General features: G+C 42.8%; 1 protein-coding gene across 1 annotated transcript in view; it reads right to left on the reverse strand.

Moving 5' to 3' along the window:
• The window catches only part of LOC124555398, a 498,627-nt gene that overhangs the window by 218,793 nt on the left and 260,932 nt on the right, over positions 1–18,902 (reverse strand). The window contains exon 2 of the mRNA XM_047129294.1: positions 3,521–3,587. Coding sequence (XP_046985250.1) covers positions 3,521–3,587 — 67 coding nt within the window. The remainder of the gene's footprint in view (positions 1–3,520; positions 3,588–18,902) is intronic.

Genomic DNA, 18,902 nt, shown 5'->3' on the forward strand with positions numbered 1-18,902 from the left:
GACCCCCCTGGGAGGAAATACACTTTCAGTAACCTACGTGACAACAGATCACCAAAACCTTCACGGGCTAATGTTCCAGTCTAGTTTTATCAAAAATCTTTGTCAGCAATGGTATGTTACATACTTAATTTTCCTCATGTCGTATGCTGCTTCAGCAATGGTTACATTGCTGTTGTGACAGTACAGTGTTCACTTGGTTTATCGAAAATATTTCGCCTGGAAAATGAAACTACAATAATAGTTTTATGCTTGTGAGTCCAAGTGCTGAGATGGAAAGCGTGGTGCATCTTGATCACTTGGTCGGACAGCTGGCTTGTGTCCGCTGCAGCGAGAGATAACACTTTCAGAAATTGTTTTGAGCTGGAATGAGGGGTAAGAGCTCTTGCGCGGAAATGTTTATGTAATGTTTTGGTGTTTCTAGGCGGTTAGAGCGTAAAGCAAGTTGTGTCTAAACTCTCTTCAGACTGATAGATTTTGTTAGGCAGAAGAAAAGGAGTTTGGGAAAATGAAAGAAGTGGGCTCGAATACTCGATTTCATATTTATACTGCGCGACATTTATCGCTAGATTACGAGCGCACACAATGATACGCTGCTTCGACACGACCACAACACTTGTTCCATAAAATTCTGCATCCTACAATGTTGCCAGATTGTGCAGATTCTCGGACTTAAGATTCTGAGTGCCCAGCTTTATTTCCGCCTTACCTAAACGACTCATACTTCGCCTCTGCGGCCAGGCGGGTGGCCAGGCTTTATGTCAAATACTGTTCATGGCATGTGCGGGCGTTCAAAATAAAAATGTTGATGGTGTGGCCCTCAACTACATACCCTCTGACTCAGAGTTGAAATATTAAACGTTTTGGCTGGTTTCTTTGTCTAGGGGCTGGGTTACGCAGTTGCGTCATTACAAACCAATTACTGCTGAGTATACAGTATACAATACGAATACACACATGAATCGAATTGTCGAAGGTTCCTATCACTTGGGAATTGCGATTTATGAATGCAACATAAATTTATAAATGAAGGATTGCAATTAAATAAAATCTGCGTGTACTATTTTAACGACTTTAAATGATAAGCACGATAGCAGAAGCACCTTTAAGAATGCCCTTTATTACTGTAAAACACTTATTGGTGTCGATTGTCCAGCAATTATATAAAATATAAGTTGAATAAAAGGGAAACAATAGATTCCGACTTCACGTAATTAGTTATGGACAACAACATACTCGTAGCTCGTGAGATATTCACTTCTAAGCGCATACTACGTCTTCACTGCAGAAGCCACGGTAATCTCGCAAGTGCACGAGTCGACACTACGAAATATTTTTATCTTCCGCCACCACGTGCAAACTGCTCCACTCTCCAAGTCTTTCCCGCGACCGTGCGTCTGTCGCGCCGTGCTATCCAGGACTCTCTCGTATCCTGTGCGACTGTCCCTCGCGCCGCACTGTTCAGAATTGCCCTGTCCTCTCTCGAAACGATCCTCCTCCCCTACTTCCATACAGTCTCTCCACGTGTCCTTTTTGGAACGATTGCTGTGATTGGCTAGAGCGCTCCAGCCCTGTCTCCAAGCCAATGCACACCCGCACGAAACACGTTCGAAATACTGGATTTACATTTAAATGACTTGAAATTAAATAAACATTCCTATGGCTGTACCATAAACACGCTCTAACACACATTATTAAATACATAAACAAATTAAAAAATTTATATCAAAGGAATAGAACAGCAGTACGCCAGTAGCCTAATGTCTCTGTTCTTTCTAAAACACAGTAGATAATTGACCAATTTCTTCATGAATAGTATATATCGGATATAAAAAAGACACAGATGAATAAATATATTTATAAGCATGCTGCTGCCGTTTTTTAGTGTAACTGTGGAGTACTTATGGCCTGACGCGATCGATAGTAATCGGCCACTTTGACCTCCAATAACTCATGTACTATTCAAGTTACATGCCTGTAACTTATACCAATTTATGTTTACACTAATAGCCTTATAAAAACATGTCGATTGGCAAAATCGGGTGAACCGTTTAGATTTCGGAAATTCGTTGCTGGGTGTTACTTGTATAATTTATCGTCAGATACTAAACTTTAAACTAATAAAGATATTGAAAATCTGATTACCATTATTTGCACGACGATTCTGATGGTGCAATGTACATGTTTCTTTGAGGTATCATGATTCATCTGGCTACTATTAATTTCTATACGAACTGTGAAATGTCTGCCATTAGGGTTTCACAAAGTCCGCCATCTTTGGCACTCCCTGAATATCGACACAGCATCACCATGGAATTCCCAGCCACGCGCTCGGCCTGGACCCCAGCTAACGTTCGGCACCATGCGGCCGCCGACGAGCTGCGGCCCGCCGAGAGGCCCCAGCACGGCCACGCCAACTCCGAACTTTCACCTCACACATGGTTGTATGATCCTACTTAGCTGAACAAACAGTACGTCTTTCCTCTCGGAAGCTAGTTGTGTGGGGTCTTTAAGATAAAGCAAAACGCTGTGTATGGCCTTCGTGAGCTGATGGACTCCATATTTTCATATCAGTTGTGGGAACCGACCAGGGCAACCAGCAATTTAGGGTAGGTAGTGTGTAAGCTTAGGGACTGATGACCTTAGCAGTTAAGTCCCATAAAACGCAGTCTTGATAAGCGATGATCCTGGCGCTGTCGAGTTCCAGCACATGCTGGTAGGCTCACCATTATCTTGTTATGAACAACAAACTTTCGAATGTTATTTCTGAATGAGAAACCTGCTATGTAATGTTTCCCCATGTACAGAATGTAGATGGGCGTTACTTCGACCTAATTTGTGGGGTTGTGCTGAAACGCTAATAGTTTTTATAGCTAAGCATATGTAGACATCATGGCAACTTGATGTTTATTGCAAACTGTCATTAACTGCAATTTTAATGGTAATCAGCGAGAAGGAGGAGAGGGGAAGTGAGGGAATCGGCTGGGGTCTTAGTGAACGAACCACCTTGATAATCGGCGTAAGCGATTCAACAAAATTAGAAAGAAAGTTAAATTGGGTTGCTGGACGTAAATTTGGACCTCTTTAAAACTGAAATACCAGTCCGCTATTGTGTTGTCCCCTCCACGTCAGATTGGTGACACCTTCGTGCAGCACCGAGGATGCAAGAGATTAAAGACCTGGCAGAAGTGAATTGAACAATTTTTTGTCTGGGAATTTAGGAACACAACATTTGATCTGTGCATCCTCTAACAGTTGTTTTCAGAACTTAATTTATGATATTAGAGATACAAGTTCATTTTCTATCATCATAATTCATCATGGAAGGCAGAAAAATCCAGTAATAGCTTTACAGTACGGTATATCTCCCTGTCTATTTAAGGATTAGTTGGAAGTTACGCAGAAAACTAAGTTAATTGAACGTAGAATTCCATATCCTCTTATACTTACTATGATATATTTTTCAAAACCACAAGAACATCATTATGGAGCTTTGGCATGTATGACGGGTCAGTGTACTTACCGAAAGCGGTTCTACGCGGCGAGATTTCCCTGGGTGGGGGCAGCGCACAGATTTCAGTTGCCAGTACCTAATAAAAAACAGAGAAGAGATTTAAATGTGTTGTGCGTCATTTATCTGATACATTAACAGCAGCTTTACAGCGTACCGTGATTTTGGAGATAACGGAGTTGAATGAATTTTTAAGGTGAGTATATATAAACGGAGCAGAAGGCAACATTCTAAGAAGATAAGAAACTGCGCCCTAAGCTAATAGTCTGAATTTCTCTCCGACTGTGATTTATCCAGAAAATTGACATGCACCGTCCACCGGCGTAGTTAAGGTGAACTGTATGAAGACTTCAGAAAATATTAATTAATTGATTGATTCTATTATAGAATAACCTTATTTTGCTGAAGGCGGGTGTCAGTAAATTTTAAGGCAAAAATCTCTTAAGGAAATCGTCTCTCTTTAAATCCAGAGAAAACTTATAAACGCCAGTAACATGTGCACCTTCGGAAAAATTTCAAATTCTTCTGGAAAATGACCTCTCAGAGAAAATTATTTTCAAATATGAGGTGATAAAAAGTTATCGTTCTGGTATGTAGCTAACGTTGATATCAACTAAAGTTTATTTTGTCGGAATACGTCGAGTTTCAGCTGGGTCTACAGCATAGTTTTGTTTATACAGATTTTTGAAGTATTCGTGTCGAGTAGGTTTCGTTCAAATGACGCTTGGAATATAATACCATCACAGGATAATTTGGATTAATTTCCATTAAAGGAAGTTGCTGGTCGTTTGTAAGGAGTCTGCGTCTTCGTTTCTAGGAACTGTCGATTTGGTAATGGAAAGCAGGGGGAGGAGGGGGGGGGATACAAATTCTAGAGGAAGAAGACGCTTCAGTACAGTAAGCGGGTTCAATTGGATGCAGGTTGCAGTAGTAATGAGGAGATGAAGAGGGGGAAATTTGCATCAAACCAGTCTTCGGACTGAAGGTCACAACAACAAACCAGATCTTGCTGAAATAGGTGGAGTTCATCAGCATTGTCAAATGTCATGTAACACAAACAGTTTAGCTGGAACAAGAGTTTTGCAACTGAAACTTTTTTTCTGTCACAAAGGGGATGTCGAACAGATTCTCTTCAGACTAGTGGTACAAATTAAATCAAAGCCACCGTGTAACACGGAGTGTGTTGCTTTTAAATTTCCAGTAATGCATATATTACTGATACTCACATACAGGTCTCCTACAGTCATGACTTGAAAACTGGACAGATTCAGACACATACCGAGCCGCACAGACAATCCTTCCCCCGGGTATCAGTCGCCATAAGAATAGGAGAGGGATCAAATAATCCTGCACATTGCCGCGCGGGATTAGCCGAGCGGTCTAGGCGCTATAGTCATGGACGGTGCGGCTGGTCCCGGCGGAGGTTCGAGTCCTCCCTCGGGCATGGATGGTTGGTTGTGCGCGCGCGCGCGCGCGTGTGTGTGCGTGTGTGTGTTTGTCCTTAGTATAATTTAGGGTAAGTAGTGTGTAAGCTTAGGGACTGATGACCTTAGCAGTTAAGTCCCATAAGATTTCACACACACACTCCTGCACATTATTTATCCTATTGTACGGTGGTCTAGTATTTCACACATGATATACTGAATTTAGAGCTCAAGCTCAGGAATTCGCTGGTGTGTTACTACAAACATGAGACTTCATAAATGAGCTATAAGAACAGCGCATGGAGTTAAGTCACAATTTGGCGCCAATTAACGTCGCTACGCAAATCGGCCACTAGGATATCAAACACACACCTGCTGAAACGCGCATGTTATCCACGTAACGCCACAAATATGCGGTAAAACAGAATGCTACCGTTATTATCTGCAACGCCACCTACCAAGTAGTGCAACCCATTCGCTCTGTCAAACAAAACCGATAGCAAACGGTAGCAGGTAGATGCAACGATTTTCCAAAAGATATTCTAAGATTCTGTGCGATATACAACAAACTTTTGTTTGTTGTTGACATCATTTAAAACAAGATAAACAGCATTCGAAAATCGTTGGCCACTACGCTTCTCAATGTGTGGAATATTCGTGAACTCAGTGCTTAAGTAGTGGATTGTCGCAACTTTGTATCGTAAGTATTTAGCTGTAGTTCGTCTTTCAGAATTCTGTATTTGTCGCTTCTCGGCTTGGTCATCTGTCAGTGGTTTCTAATACAGGTGTATCACATGTATTCACATCCGCTTCATTTATCTAGTTCGCTTCGAAGTCTGCGTAAAATTTCATAACAGAGATTAAGCTTTGAACTTCTGTACAGGGGAAACAGTGCATCAATAGTACGCCCAGCTTCAGTTCCTCAATAGATGCCATTACGTCTTCCGTCTCCTAATCGCTGATAAATTCGTATCTACGAGGGATCTGTGCACTAAAATATGCAAGGTTAACACTGTATCAGTTCAATAAAACGGTATCTCCACGTATACTCCATGGGTAACTTAGAGTGCGTGGCGTAGGGTACATCGTAACAATATTATCGAGTCTCTTTCCAATTACAGTCACGTATCGAGCGAAGGGAAAATGACATTGTATACCTCTGTACGCGCCATTATCTCACTTATCTTATTCTCATGATCATTACGCGAGATATAGCAAAACGGCAGCATAATATTCGCTCAGTCCTCTTCTAGTACATATCTCCTAAACTGGATTTGCGAGAATCAATTCGGTTTCCTACCGAGCATCCACATTTAATTTCCTCGAGAATTTCTATTACACTTACGTACGGGCTATACCGACCTGTTACGACCCTCGAAGAGCGACTCTAAGGTCATTCGATGGCTGTTGTCACGCATACTTGGCTAAGCACCCCAAACACCGGTAGAATACTCTTGTAACCATTCGCACTAGTGTCCTATACGTCACTTCTTTTACATGTTCATTGCATTTTTCCAATACACTTCCAACAGTTATAAGTTCCCATTCACATTGTCTAATAGTAATTGTAAGTGACTGTCCAGCTGTATGCTGTTTCCTAATATTACCCATAAATACTTATGCGGTTGTAAGTGCTTCCTCATTAATCTTGTAAGAACATACTGTCATGTTCTCTCTCTCTTCGTTACAGGCATTTTATTACACTTATCCGCATGTAACGGTAACTGTTCCTTCTTCCGTGAATGCTTAGTCGCAAGCACATGGCAAAAATGTTTCTGTACCAAGCATTCTATCACTGAAGGCTTCATAACCTTTGACTAACTCAGGAGGGATATTTAAAGTGGAACAATTTGGTGAGTTATAGGGCTAATCAATGAGAAGCAAGTGCGACCTCGTTTTTCGCTGTGTGCAAGCCGTTTGAATCGTACAAAGGCAGTAACTTTGTCTGCATCTTCCTGGTTTTTGTTTTTCGGGTGCTGCCTCTCTGGTATGGACGAGTAACGCATTAAGTTGTTTTGCTGTTGCTTTCTGTTGCTCTTTCTCAAATTATGTGTTACAAATGTATGGTGAGAGTCTGGCTCGCATCGCACGGCTTGGCGTAATATTGTAAGCTATATTTTCGGAGCTTAAATGTGCATTTAGCTATGTTTAAACTAAACTTCCATTATTCTGTGATGTACTGAATTTTCGAGGCACGTAGTACAGAACTGGGTTTCCATTAGTCCATCCGAATAAAATGGTTGTTGAATTCATCACACTCTGATCTAGTAAAATGTTTTCACTATTTTCCAATGCATACAGAACTCTTATTGTTCTATTCTTTCTTTTGTGATGATTCAAAATACCAAGTGTTACACTTACGAACGACTGTATGCATTATTGTAGCAATGATTACGTTTGAGATGGAATAATTATCAACTGAATCAAAGCTTTTGAGGTTTATTCACAATATTGTGCCACTGATATGTTCATGTTCAAAAATTCTGTTACTTTCATGATACTTTATATATTCTGCAACCTACATCGAACTATGGCACCCATCTTTACACGTTCTATTGTCTTCTGCCGGACTACTTGTGAAAGTGAGCCACTATTACATTCAGTATATCCATTTCTCAAAGCTACACACAGCAGAACGCTTTTGACATTGCTTTGCATGCCTTACGGGTCAGAAGGTGAGAGACCATGTGCAGGTTCCGATAGAGCTGGTTGAGCATCATCATGTACAATGTGACAGCCATGCATCTTTAGATTTCAGATTTCTAAGCTAAAAACGTTATGGGACCATATCAATTCACATATACTTACATCACATAACTTGCATACAGGATGTGTTATCTACACGTTCTTGAAATCAAATAAATAACTTACTGGAAATGATTATGACCACAGAATTCATCCAAATATTCATTTATGCCCTCTGTCATTTCCACTGCGCAAGGCAAGTTTCAAATACACTGAGCAACGAAGTTAAAGGGTTGTTTTTCGAAACCCCGTAACTGTCTCCCATTGCTACATAGAAGTTTGAAATTTGGCTCAATATGCCTAAAACTTTCGTCTGTAATGGTGGCACCTTAAGATATCACCCCATGACTCGGTGAAGCTTCAAACAGCGAGGTGCCGACACATGCGAAAAAAAAGGATAGAGCTCAAACGTCAATGTGAGGCGTATGGTGACTTAATGATGTCATATTAGCACTAAAAATCACGACAATTCTGCTGATCGCCACCTTGGACGCGTCACACAATGGGAAGGTCGTCATACCACCTCTTACCTACATTTAACCCCTTCTTTTGACGCTTCTGCGATAGCGGTCACAACCGCGGCGCCCGGCGTTGAAATCAAACAGTTTTCTTATGAGCGACCGAGGAAAACATTTCTGACACACAGCCGCTCAGAATCGACACGAAAAGTTCTGAGGCAAAAAGGGTATCAATGAAACCAACCCTTCCCTTGGGGCGTTATTTACCACGCATTTCGCGTTCGAAAACTCAGTGCGATGAGCAACAGGACGACTTTATTCGTACCCTTTGATGCTGCTGACACCCCACGGACGCTTCAATCCTCCTCTAGCGACATCGTTAGCCTGAAGCCCAAATGAATAACGTCCCTTTGGAGTTTAGTGCGACCGCAGTTTTTGATCTGGTGTACAGGGTGGAACCACTAGGGACCTTCCAAAATCATTCGACGAGATACGAACGTGATCCGAAGCAGCAAAGAACGTTTACGTTTTTTCAGCTTTCCTGTTTCGCACTCTCCTGTGGCATGATCACGGAGGGGTGCGACGCTAACATACGCTTGAATAAAACGGCAAAGTGTTCTTCTAAGACATCCCCTGCCCTCATTTCGGCAACATCAGCTGTGTCACCTGCACACCTTTCAACGTTTCAAAAATATGCCTATACAGACAGTCAGTCACTGATAACTAGGCACCGTCATGGCAGGCATCCGTTTCGGTACCCCTTAGATGTCGTCTGGAGCCAACAGGTGCTAGTTCATCGCCATGACGCCACTCAGCTGAGGGGTGTCAAAACGATTGCCTGTCACACAAAAACTAAAAACTTCCGACAGACGCTGCTTATTCAGTGTCTACAGCAGCACAGACGAGTTTTTGTCACTCTAAATGACAATGCAGAACGCAGAAAAGTAGCCTTCTGCATACAAGTTTGCTGGTTCCGATATTTTCTAACTTACGAGGGTAGGACAAAAAGTAGTGGCAACACTGTTATGTTTCACACCAGACTTTACTGACTGACGTTCACCGTATTACATGCCCGCAATATAACTGCTTCACATCTCTATCACCTTCCCCATACAAGCCGGCCGGTGTGGCCGAGCGGTTCTGGGCGCATCAGTCTGGAACCGCGCGACAGCTACGGTCGCAGGTTCGAATCCTGCCTCGGGCATGGATGGGTGTGATGTCCTTAGCTTGGTTAGGTTTAAGTAGTTCTAAGTTGTAGGGGACTGATGACCTCAGATATTATGTCCCATAGTGCTCAGAGCCATTTGAACTTCCCCATACAGATGCTGGCGTCGTACACCGTTAGCGCCTCCATCTCTATCGACGTCTCTCAAGGACCGCACTATGGTACGGATGAAGCCTTCTCTTGTGTTGTAGCGCGTGTCACGAAGAAGTTTCTTCATTTTCGTGAACAGGTCGCAATCGCACGGACTCATTTTGGGTGAATACGGTGGATGTTCCGGTATCTCCCACTCTCTCCTACGCAGTATCTCCTGCGCGTGGTTCGCCATGAGGCATCATGCATTGACGTAAAGAATATTGGCATGCGCTGCCAGAGAGTACAATCGCTTTCTTCTCATTGCGTGACGACGGTGATGTCGCTAGATACTGCAGTAGTAGGCTGCAGTGACCGTCTGTTAGGGCGCTTGAACTGGTCTCCCTCACTACCAGACAGTACACACTGCAACTGACACACACAGCCGTCGCCGCTCACTGCACTACTTCAACCGACCTTCTGCTATCAGCTACAGACAGCGCCCATGCCATTTAACGCACATCCTTCATGATACCGCAGTATTGCAACTACTTTTTATCCAACCCTAGTAAATATCAGTTGTCACCCACCCAACATCGGAATCCAGTCCATCTTTGCAGATTACACAGCTGTAGCAGCTTATAAAGCGACATTTGAAGAAGTGGAATGCAAACTAACATCCACTCTCGAAGAAATTCCTATCTTCGACGACGATCCGAATAAAAGTCAAAAGTGTGCATTCCACCTACGCTAGAAGAAGGCATAAGCAAAGCCGAACATCACCGGGGAAGGATACGATTTAAATCACTGCGCTCACCCTCAAATTCCTAGGTTTAAAATTTAATCGCACCCTAACTGTACGGACAACAGATAGAACGAATGCACCAGGAAGAATCTTGTCCCCAAACCGAAAAAGACCACGTGGGGTGCGCAGCCCAACGTCTTCCGCACATCCGCTCCTGCTCTATTTCTCTGCTACAGAGAACACTGCTACAGTATGGAGAAACTCTGCACATGCTAATCAAGTTGATGTGGCTCTTCGTAAGACAGGCCGCACAGGCACAGGGTGTCTACAACCAACTCCTGTCAGGAAGATCTTTCCGCGCATGAGAGCAGCACTTCCACATGCAAGACGACAGGTAGAAGCAGAGATTAAAAAGAAGCAAGCAACATATCCAAGGCGTCCATTGTTTGGAACTCATTCTTGCCCACGACGACTGAAGTCCAGAAAAAGTTTCCTCCTTAGAACAGCACCAGTTCCAAATTCATCGGAAGCCTGCCGAACTGAGCTGCGAAGGGTAAAGTCACCTGGAGGATTAGAGACAGCGAAAGAGGAGCTACTTTCAGGCTGCTATCTCTTGTACGGGTGGTGGAAGAGTCTGAACAGGTTGAGAACAGGAGTGAAAAAGTGCAAAATTAGTTTGGAGACGTGGAATATCAGTGATGATGAAGTTCGCGTACGTGGGAAAAGGCAGGCTTGGAAAACTTCTTGGTTTTCATTAATGTGAGCGATCCTGTGACACGGAAGACTTGTTTGCAGCCAATGGCGGTGTCGTCGTAACCGCTGGATATTCGACTCAAAGGGTGAAAATCTCTAAATCATTAATATTAGATTGTATTTTTATGATTATATTGTGTTCCAGTTTGTTGTGCTCGGACAAATAAAGAAACAAATTTCTTACCAGTAGTGTACCTCTTGGCGCCCACAAGAAATGCACGTGTAGATATACAGTGGGTCAAAGGCTGGCAATGATTCGAACTACCTGAAGCATGGCCTATAGACGTAACTTCCATCTGCACACAGTCGAGACTACTACTGATCTCTTTGCTGAATTCTGAAGAGTACAACAAGCTCGACATGTATTGACGACGTCGTAGCCAACAGAGCACTGACCAATAATGTAACAAATATTGTATTTAATAATGTATACCTACGGAGCTATTTCATTTTATGACGGCACTCTTCAGCTGTTTGCTTCCCACCCGATATGCCAGAACAGCAACAGGAATTACGTTACCGCTAAGAAGTCGGGGATTTCCCATCCGATGGAACTGTCTCACGCGTTAGGTCATCGACATCCTTACGAAATGCGTTACGTATTCCTTTCACTAGCGCAGCCACTGACAGCCGACAAGATGTGCTTGCCAGCCTTTTAACATACGTAGTTCTTTTCCGTAAGGTTCACAATCGAGATTTAGCTTGTTACTCACCCTTCTTCGTACGCCAATGAAGGTTTCATCTGGCTTTTGAGATCTATACAATAGCGTTTTCCTCTATATTTATTTATTTATTTACCCTGAATTTGTCAGGATTGATTTCGTCCTCTACAAAACATATTTACACTGAAGAATGGGAATATATGACGAAATTAGTCATTCGATTGCTTTGATTCATTCTTTCCTTTTCTCACGCGTGTTCTCCCTGCCTAAAATGACTTCACTCTGCCATTTAGTTGGCTGGCCGCAAGTTTAGTTGATTATGAACATTGTAAGTTGTAATGTAGAACGTATCCTTTGGTTCAGCAAGCCGAAACTACAAACGTCTACTTGCTAGTCATTTGCAGCAATTTTTTTTTACATAAACCTACACATAACTTTTTGTTATTCAGGATGCAGGCCCACGTACACCCGTCACACTTTTCCCTCATACCGTAATACGTTCCCGTTTGATATTTCCACAGACATCGATGGTTTTTTGGTTCAAATGGCTCTGAGCACTATGGGACTTAGTTTCTGAGGTCATCAGTCCCTAGAACGTAGAACTACTTAAACCTAACTAACCTAAGGACATCACACACATCCATGCTCGAGGCAGGATTCGAACCTGCGACCGTAGCGGTCGCGCGGTTCCAGAATGTAGCGCCTAGAACCACTCGGCCACTCCGGCCGGCGATGGTTTTTTAGTTTCTTCTACATTTATTCATTTACGCTGAATTTGTCCGAATTGATTTTGAATATATTGAATCTAACTGTTAGCTCCAGAGCGAGCTTTCAGTGGTAAGAGTTACTAGTAATCTGACACCAGTGGTTAATTACTTTCCAGTTGTGTTTTTAATCATGACTTCCAATAGCTACTATTTTACCGATGGATTATCTTTGTATATACATTACTAAGTACATTTTCGAAAACTTTGCTCTTATGAATGGAATGCTATGTTCGAAATCTGGAGAACCAGAGCCCAAATCCAAGTCTGTTAATCTTGAACCGCAGTTTCCGCAATATTTTAAACACTTCAGATGACTTCCATGACTTTCTTCAATAAAAAATTCAATGGGAATCTTTCCTCAGTTCTGTGAAAATGTTGACAAAAAGTGTGGTATCCCATGCCTGTATTGTGTACACACACACACACACACACACATAAAAGAGACTGCTCCTGCTCCTGCTGCTCCTGCTGCTGTTGCTGCAGGATGCAAAACGTTCCTATACTAACGAACTACATGCTGATCTCCCATTCAGGAAACATCGTTTCAAATCTGCTTACAATAAATCAGTGTTACCTAAATAATAACGTCCCTTATTAGCCATGAACGGATCAGAACACAAAAACTAGATTTTCAGCAAATAATGATACCCAAACTTGAAAGTATTTTGGTTGTGCTTCATGTTCTCTATCTAAATATGTATGAAAGGAGTGGTCTGTTTGTAATGGAACGACGTTCTTTTGCCAACTGCATATGGTAGCTCGTGGAAACGGAAATACAGCGCTGAACTTATTTTAAAAATAACTGTTGAACTTTTGTCGTAAGCGAAGCTGTAAACTTTGCCAAATGTGAAACAAATTTCTAGACATGGCGCAGCCTCTGTCTTGTTGGGCACAGTCATAAAGACGTGGAACTGAAACAACTCTGGATTCAGTCGGAACATTTTCATCTATTTTTGCAGTTTTCGCGAATGTTGATGTATGTATGGTAATTGGACATTTATAATTGCACAGGAGGCCCAACAGCAAGCACAGTTTTCTGGGTTGGCATTGTCTAATATCAACTGAGCCATGTCTCCAACAGCTCGCCTGAACGTGCTGGTCGAGCAATTCTCTCTCTCTCTCTCTCTCTCTCTCTCTCTCTCTCTCTCTCTCTCTTTGCGTGAACTGTTTGAGGGCGGCGTATCCCTTAGCTGTCGTAAGATGTGTTTACAGCATCATTTAACATTTCTTGGGAGTACTGTAGATCTTCTAGCTGCTACGTATCTTCGAAAATGTATAGGGAGTACTGGCCTTGTCACATTGCCTGCCGGATCACCTGGCTTCGAAAGGAATGAATGAATGAAGAGCGGAAGATTAGGAGCTAATGTTCCATCGACGACGATGTCATTAAAGGTGGTGCCAAGTGTTCGGACTGGAGCCAGACGTGGATAGGAAATCAGACAGGTCAGAACCCCCAGTCATATCTGGTAAATTGGGTGGCTAGACGAGGAGTTGAACCACGGTCCCCTCGATGCGAGCCCACTGTCCGTCTTACCACTGCGTAAGATCACTCTGTACATAGCTTTTGTCAGATAGTATCCCAAGACGGATGTCTACAATCATTTACTTATGAGTTTATAGAGAACACGAACGAGGAAATAATTTGAAAAATTGCAGATCCCTATTGTATACTTCGAAACTGACACCTACTGCAGAATCTCATATGTTGAAGTTCGATGTGACCTGCAATTGCTGACAGTGTGCTAAACCCTAGTAGAATACCTTTTAAATTTGATATAATAACGTTGAGTTTGTGTGTAATAACTTTTGATGTTTCATCCAAGTGTCACGAAATGTGTAAGTAGTTGAACTACAAGAGAAAACAGACAGATTATACACAGAAATGAACGATACAACAAGATCGCATGTCATATCAAAAAAGGAAACCTAAAATTCCCCAACATAACAAAAACAAAATGGATAGTTGCAGGTGAAGTTGGGTACCAGGGCTTGCGTAGCGTGTGATAAGAGAGATGTTGCGAGCTATACCTATGACTGATTTATTCAGAGGTCTCTATGAATCCGAGATGAGCAACTGTTAGATCGTTGAGAAAATATTTTTGATGCAGTAGCAGTAAACGCATTCTTGTGATGCAGTACATCCAGTGCAGCGGAAAAGCTTGTTCATTTTACACGAATCTCCGCCTATTACTCGCAATTTTAAATTTGTGACTTATGTTTCGTTGGAACCTCCTTATGTTCAGCATCAATGTCCACAATGCAGCGATGACGCTGAAGATCACTTGTACTGAGGTATTTCTTCCAGGGTTTTCTCGAAAGGCACTATGATTGGATGTGGAGTGTAGTACAGTGGTTGTCTCTGTAGTGTGCATATGTCTTAGAGGTGAAAGAAGTCAAAGAAGAATTCGGAATCATAGCATGGCCCCAGTACTATCTACAGTTTTCCCACTTCATCTCACTGGTATGCGCCTTTAGGAATGGTCTCAGAAGTCAACGGAAAGAAGTTCATGCTCATAGTGTGCTCTGTTCATCTCTCCGATACGCTAGCATCAAGGCTGTACTTATTTACTGAGTTCTATAAACATCCGGGCTCCTCGTGGAAGAGACCGAGCGAGGTAATGCAGTGGTTAGCACAGTGGACTCACATTCGGGGAAACGACAGTTCAATTCGCGTCCGGCGAATCTAGATTTAGGATTTTCGCAATTTCCTTAAACCGCCTGAAGCAAATGCCTGGATAGCTCCTTTGAGAGGACACGGTCGATTTCCTTCCCCACAATCCGAGCTTGTACTCCGTTTCCAATGACTTCGTTGTCTAAGGGACGATACACCCTAATCTCTGTCCCTTCCTTCTTTCCCAGTGGAAGACAATTTTGAGACGTAAACACTACTTGTAATGGTCTGACCATGTTAATCGATATTATTGTCAGAGACAGTTTCACAAATGGATGATTGTCACTCACAAAAAATGCCCCCCAAACGTTATAGCAAAAGGTTGGAACACTTGCTTTCCATTTTCGTCAGTGCTGAAGAGGCCCGTGGGAGGTTGAGGGGGGTTGGGGGGGTAAGACAGTGCCTATAATGGCGTTCGTGAGTAGTATAGTGAAGCGAGACACCAAGACTTTCACACTGTTCCTCTCATTCGTGAGGACAAAACGACGATGAATACTTTGTTTCCGTTTCAGTCTCATGATTAATGAGGATTACTGCATTAAATAACTAATCACCAGAACTAAAGAAAAAAAACCTTTATGATGCGTTACAAGCTCAGATTACTTAATTACGGTTTTTTTACGTTGGCTATACTCGGAACCATAATTGTTACTAAAGCGCTAATTTGATACTTGTCGAATCGAGTCCCACATACTACTGTTCAAATCTATAAAGATCCCACGTCAAGAAATGTGATCGTGTAATGTCAGCATTTCAAAATAGCATCTAGCCGTGGTGACGTAATACCAAGAACAGAAAGCAAGGATGCCCACGGACTTAAACAAGAGCCTTTAACATGTTCCAGGGGCATAGTACTGCAGCCGGCTTCAAATCAGTTTCTGGAAAAGAGCGTTCAAATGGTTCCAATGTATCTGAGCACCATGGGAGCACCCCTAGACATAGACCTACTTAAACCTAACTAACCTAAGGACATCACACACATCCATGTCCGAGGCAGGATTCGAACCTGCGACCGTAGCAGCAGCGTGGTTCCGGGCTGAAGCGCCTAGAACTGCTCGGCCACACTGTCCGGCCGAAAAAGAGCGTCGCTGTTTTCTTTTCCCTTCAGGAAAACGCCGCAACAAATGCCTTTGTGAAGTGAATTGTGATTTAACGGTAGTAACTTCTGGCTAGTGGTACACATGTCCCAGGTTCGACTCTAAATTATTGTCAGCAATTGTAATTTAACAATGAAGCGTTCCATATGATTCTAGAAACTTCTTATTGCTATAACGCATGGACTGATTCTGGACATTCAGCAAACGTAAAATGGGGCGCGCTGTCCGTTCAGATGGCTGTTCAGCTCCGACTGTGCTTTATGCTGTATTTGTGTTATGAGCATGCTTTATGTATTACATGTGAGTTTTATACTGACAACCCTACTATTGAATTTAGCACACGATTCTAGTGAGAATACGTTGGCTTTGTGGAAGTCATATTCCAGTTATGAAAATGGATGAAGCCGTTCCTGCTTCCTGTTTACATTTAGCACAAATCAACTGGCCCGCATTTTATTCTGAAACTATAGAGCTTTTAATTTTCTCTAAATTAATCCGTTTTCAAGGACTGGCGGGTAGCCGAAGGCTGTAATTCAAACATTACAGTGCTGGCTGAAAAGCCGTACAGCTACTTTAATGAATATGTAAACTGCCTCGTTCTCCGCCAGATGCGCGGAACAAAACAAAAAGGCAGCAAGCTCTCTCGGGCTACATACGTAATCATTAATATTGATATTTATCTTGATAAATATGGTAAACTCCTTTCAAATAAAATTTTGGCGACTAAAACTATTTTTATGAATAACCGTTCCGTAACTAACGCTGCCGAACGAGTACTGGTGCAGGAACTTTCCCGGAGTGGACCTTGACACGAAAGACGAAGGAAGGCCTTGGCTGTAAAAACTTGGTCGAGTTTCTCGTATTACGCGCGTCAGGAACCGGGTTTCTCCCTGTACTGCCTTACAAGTACCATTTATTCGACTAAAGCACTGCTCCAGTTCTCGAGACTCAGTGCTCCATTGGACAGCAAAAGAAACAGTCACTAGCAGTTAATGGTAATGGAAGCCGCTGTAAGGATGCAAGACGCTGAAGGACTTCCAGTAACTCAAACTACATTAAACCATCGTGTGACAAACTCCCGCTTCTCAACACGAGTAATGAAGTCCGATATAAGAGCTGCAAATCCCACTAGTTCCAAAGACGGAAGAAAGGTTAATGTTCAGTACCGTGTCGAAGACGAGGTCATTACAGTAGACCGGGCAGGAAGACGATGGTGAAAGAAATAGGCCGTATGCTCTCCAATGGGACCAATGGTATTTGCATTAATCTGTTTAGGGAAATCATGGAAAACCTATGTCTGGATGGTCGGACAGGGATTTGAACTGCCTTCCTCTCAGCTATGAATCCCAAGCCTTACTATGTCATCTCTCTCGGTTCCACTAGGTTGAACAGACATATAGTATAAAGTAGAGACTGCTCTGCATTGTCACTAACCGTTCATCCACGATAAAGTAATAGCGCTATGATGCACCTCAAAGAAAATAAGTAACACCCTATATATTGTTAATTTATGCACTAGACATATACACAAACAAAAGATTTTATTTTCTGTCCAGGAAAAATACCACAAAATTACCAAAAAATTGTAGTTGCAGATGAGAGATTTTTTCCGGAGGTTCTGGCTCTAACTCAAGCCTACCGCCAGTCAGAAATAACACTTCAATCTCTGATAGATATCCGAGTCTGTCAGCTAACGCTACTTATGGATTAATCACCGGTCAGCAAGCACTGTGTATAGATTAAAATTCCATGGAGAAGCAGCAGGTCGAGGCGGCTGTGGTGAACTCTGTTGGAAAACTAGCAACAGAGACGGTGGATTCCGGTGGCACCTGGCTGTGGAAGATTGCCTGAAATAAACCGCCTTACCTACTATGCAACCTGTTACATTGAACTTTCTCAGAGTTCTTCGTGGCCTGCCAGCAGTAATGATTCGCCTTTACCGTTGCCTGAGGTGGAAGCGCGGAACTCACTGATTGAGATGTAAGATCTCTGCTTCTTAAAGACGCCAGGTACGGCTGGAACGATAACTGTCGTTTGGACGGTGGACGTGAGGGCACTGGTGGTAGCGCTTCTGATGATGAGTTGTCATGTTGGCGGTCAGTGAGGCAAACGTTCTAGTGAAGTGTTCTACCACCCCCAATTCTGAGCCGCAGTAGCCCAGTGGTGGTGAAGCTGAGCTGAGATCCAGCTCTTGTCGATAAACAGAAATTGAAGCCTGTCCTGCTGCTATGGCATGGTGTTGGCTCGATAAACGTGGAAACCTGTCGGTAGTACATCTAGATGGCGTGTCGTCAGTTGATTTCCTTCTGAGTATATGTAGTGGTCATAACCACATTTTGGAGCTCAATGATGGTGCTGGACATCCATCCAGGTTGGAGCCCAAAGACGTGAGCAAGAAAAGTCCTGTAGTAGAAAAGAATGTCCGGCCCACCACGACACTTGCAGGTTTCTCAGCTGGAGTAAGCATCATGCTGTGTGTTATTGTAGCCCATGGGGAAACTTAACGGGAGTCTTACCCTCCATGTATGCTGCAAGCTGCGGTTGGCGCTTAATGAAGCTGTTAGCAATGACGTGCACTTGGCTTTTTTGCTGGACCCTTTTAAAGAGTAGTGAGAAGGTATTCAGAAGTTTCTGAATATTTAGGATCGAAACTGGTGCTCATTGTCCGAGAAAATCACCTTACAAAATCCTGCTATAGTTAATATGCGGCGCAATGCATAAATTGTTGTTTCTCGTTGAAGGATGACAGTTGGAGCAAACATGGGAACTGCAACAATG

The sequence above is a fragment of the Schistocerca americana genome, chromosome X (genome assembly GCF_021461395.2).
Source record: "Schistocerca americana isolate TAMUIC-IGC-003095 chromosome X, iqSchAmer2.1, whole genome shotgun sequence".
Lineage (NCBI taxonomy): Eukaryota > Metazoa > Arthropoda > Insecta > Orthoptera > Acrididae > Schistocerca > Schistocerca americana.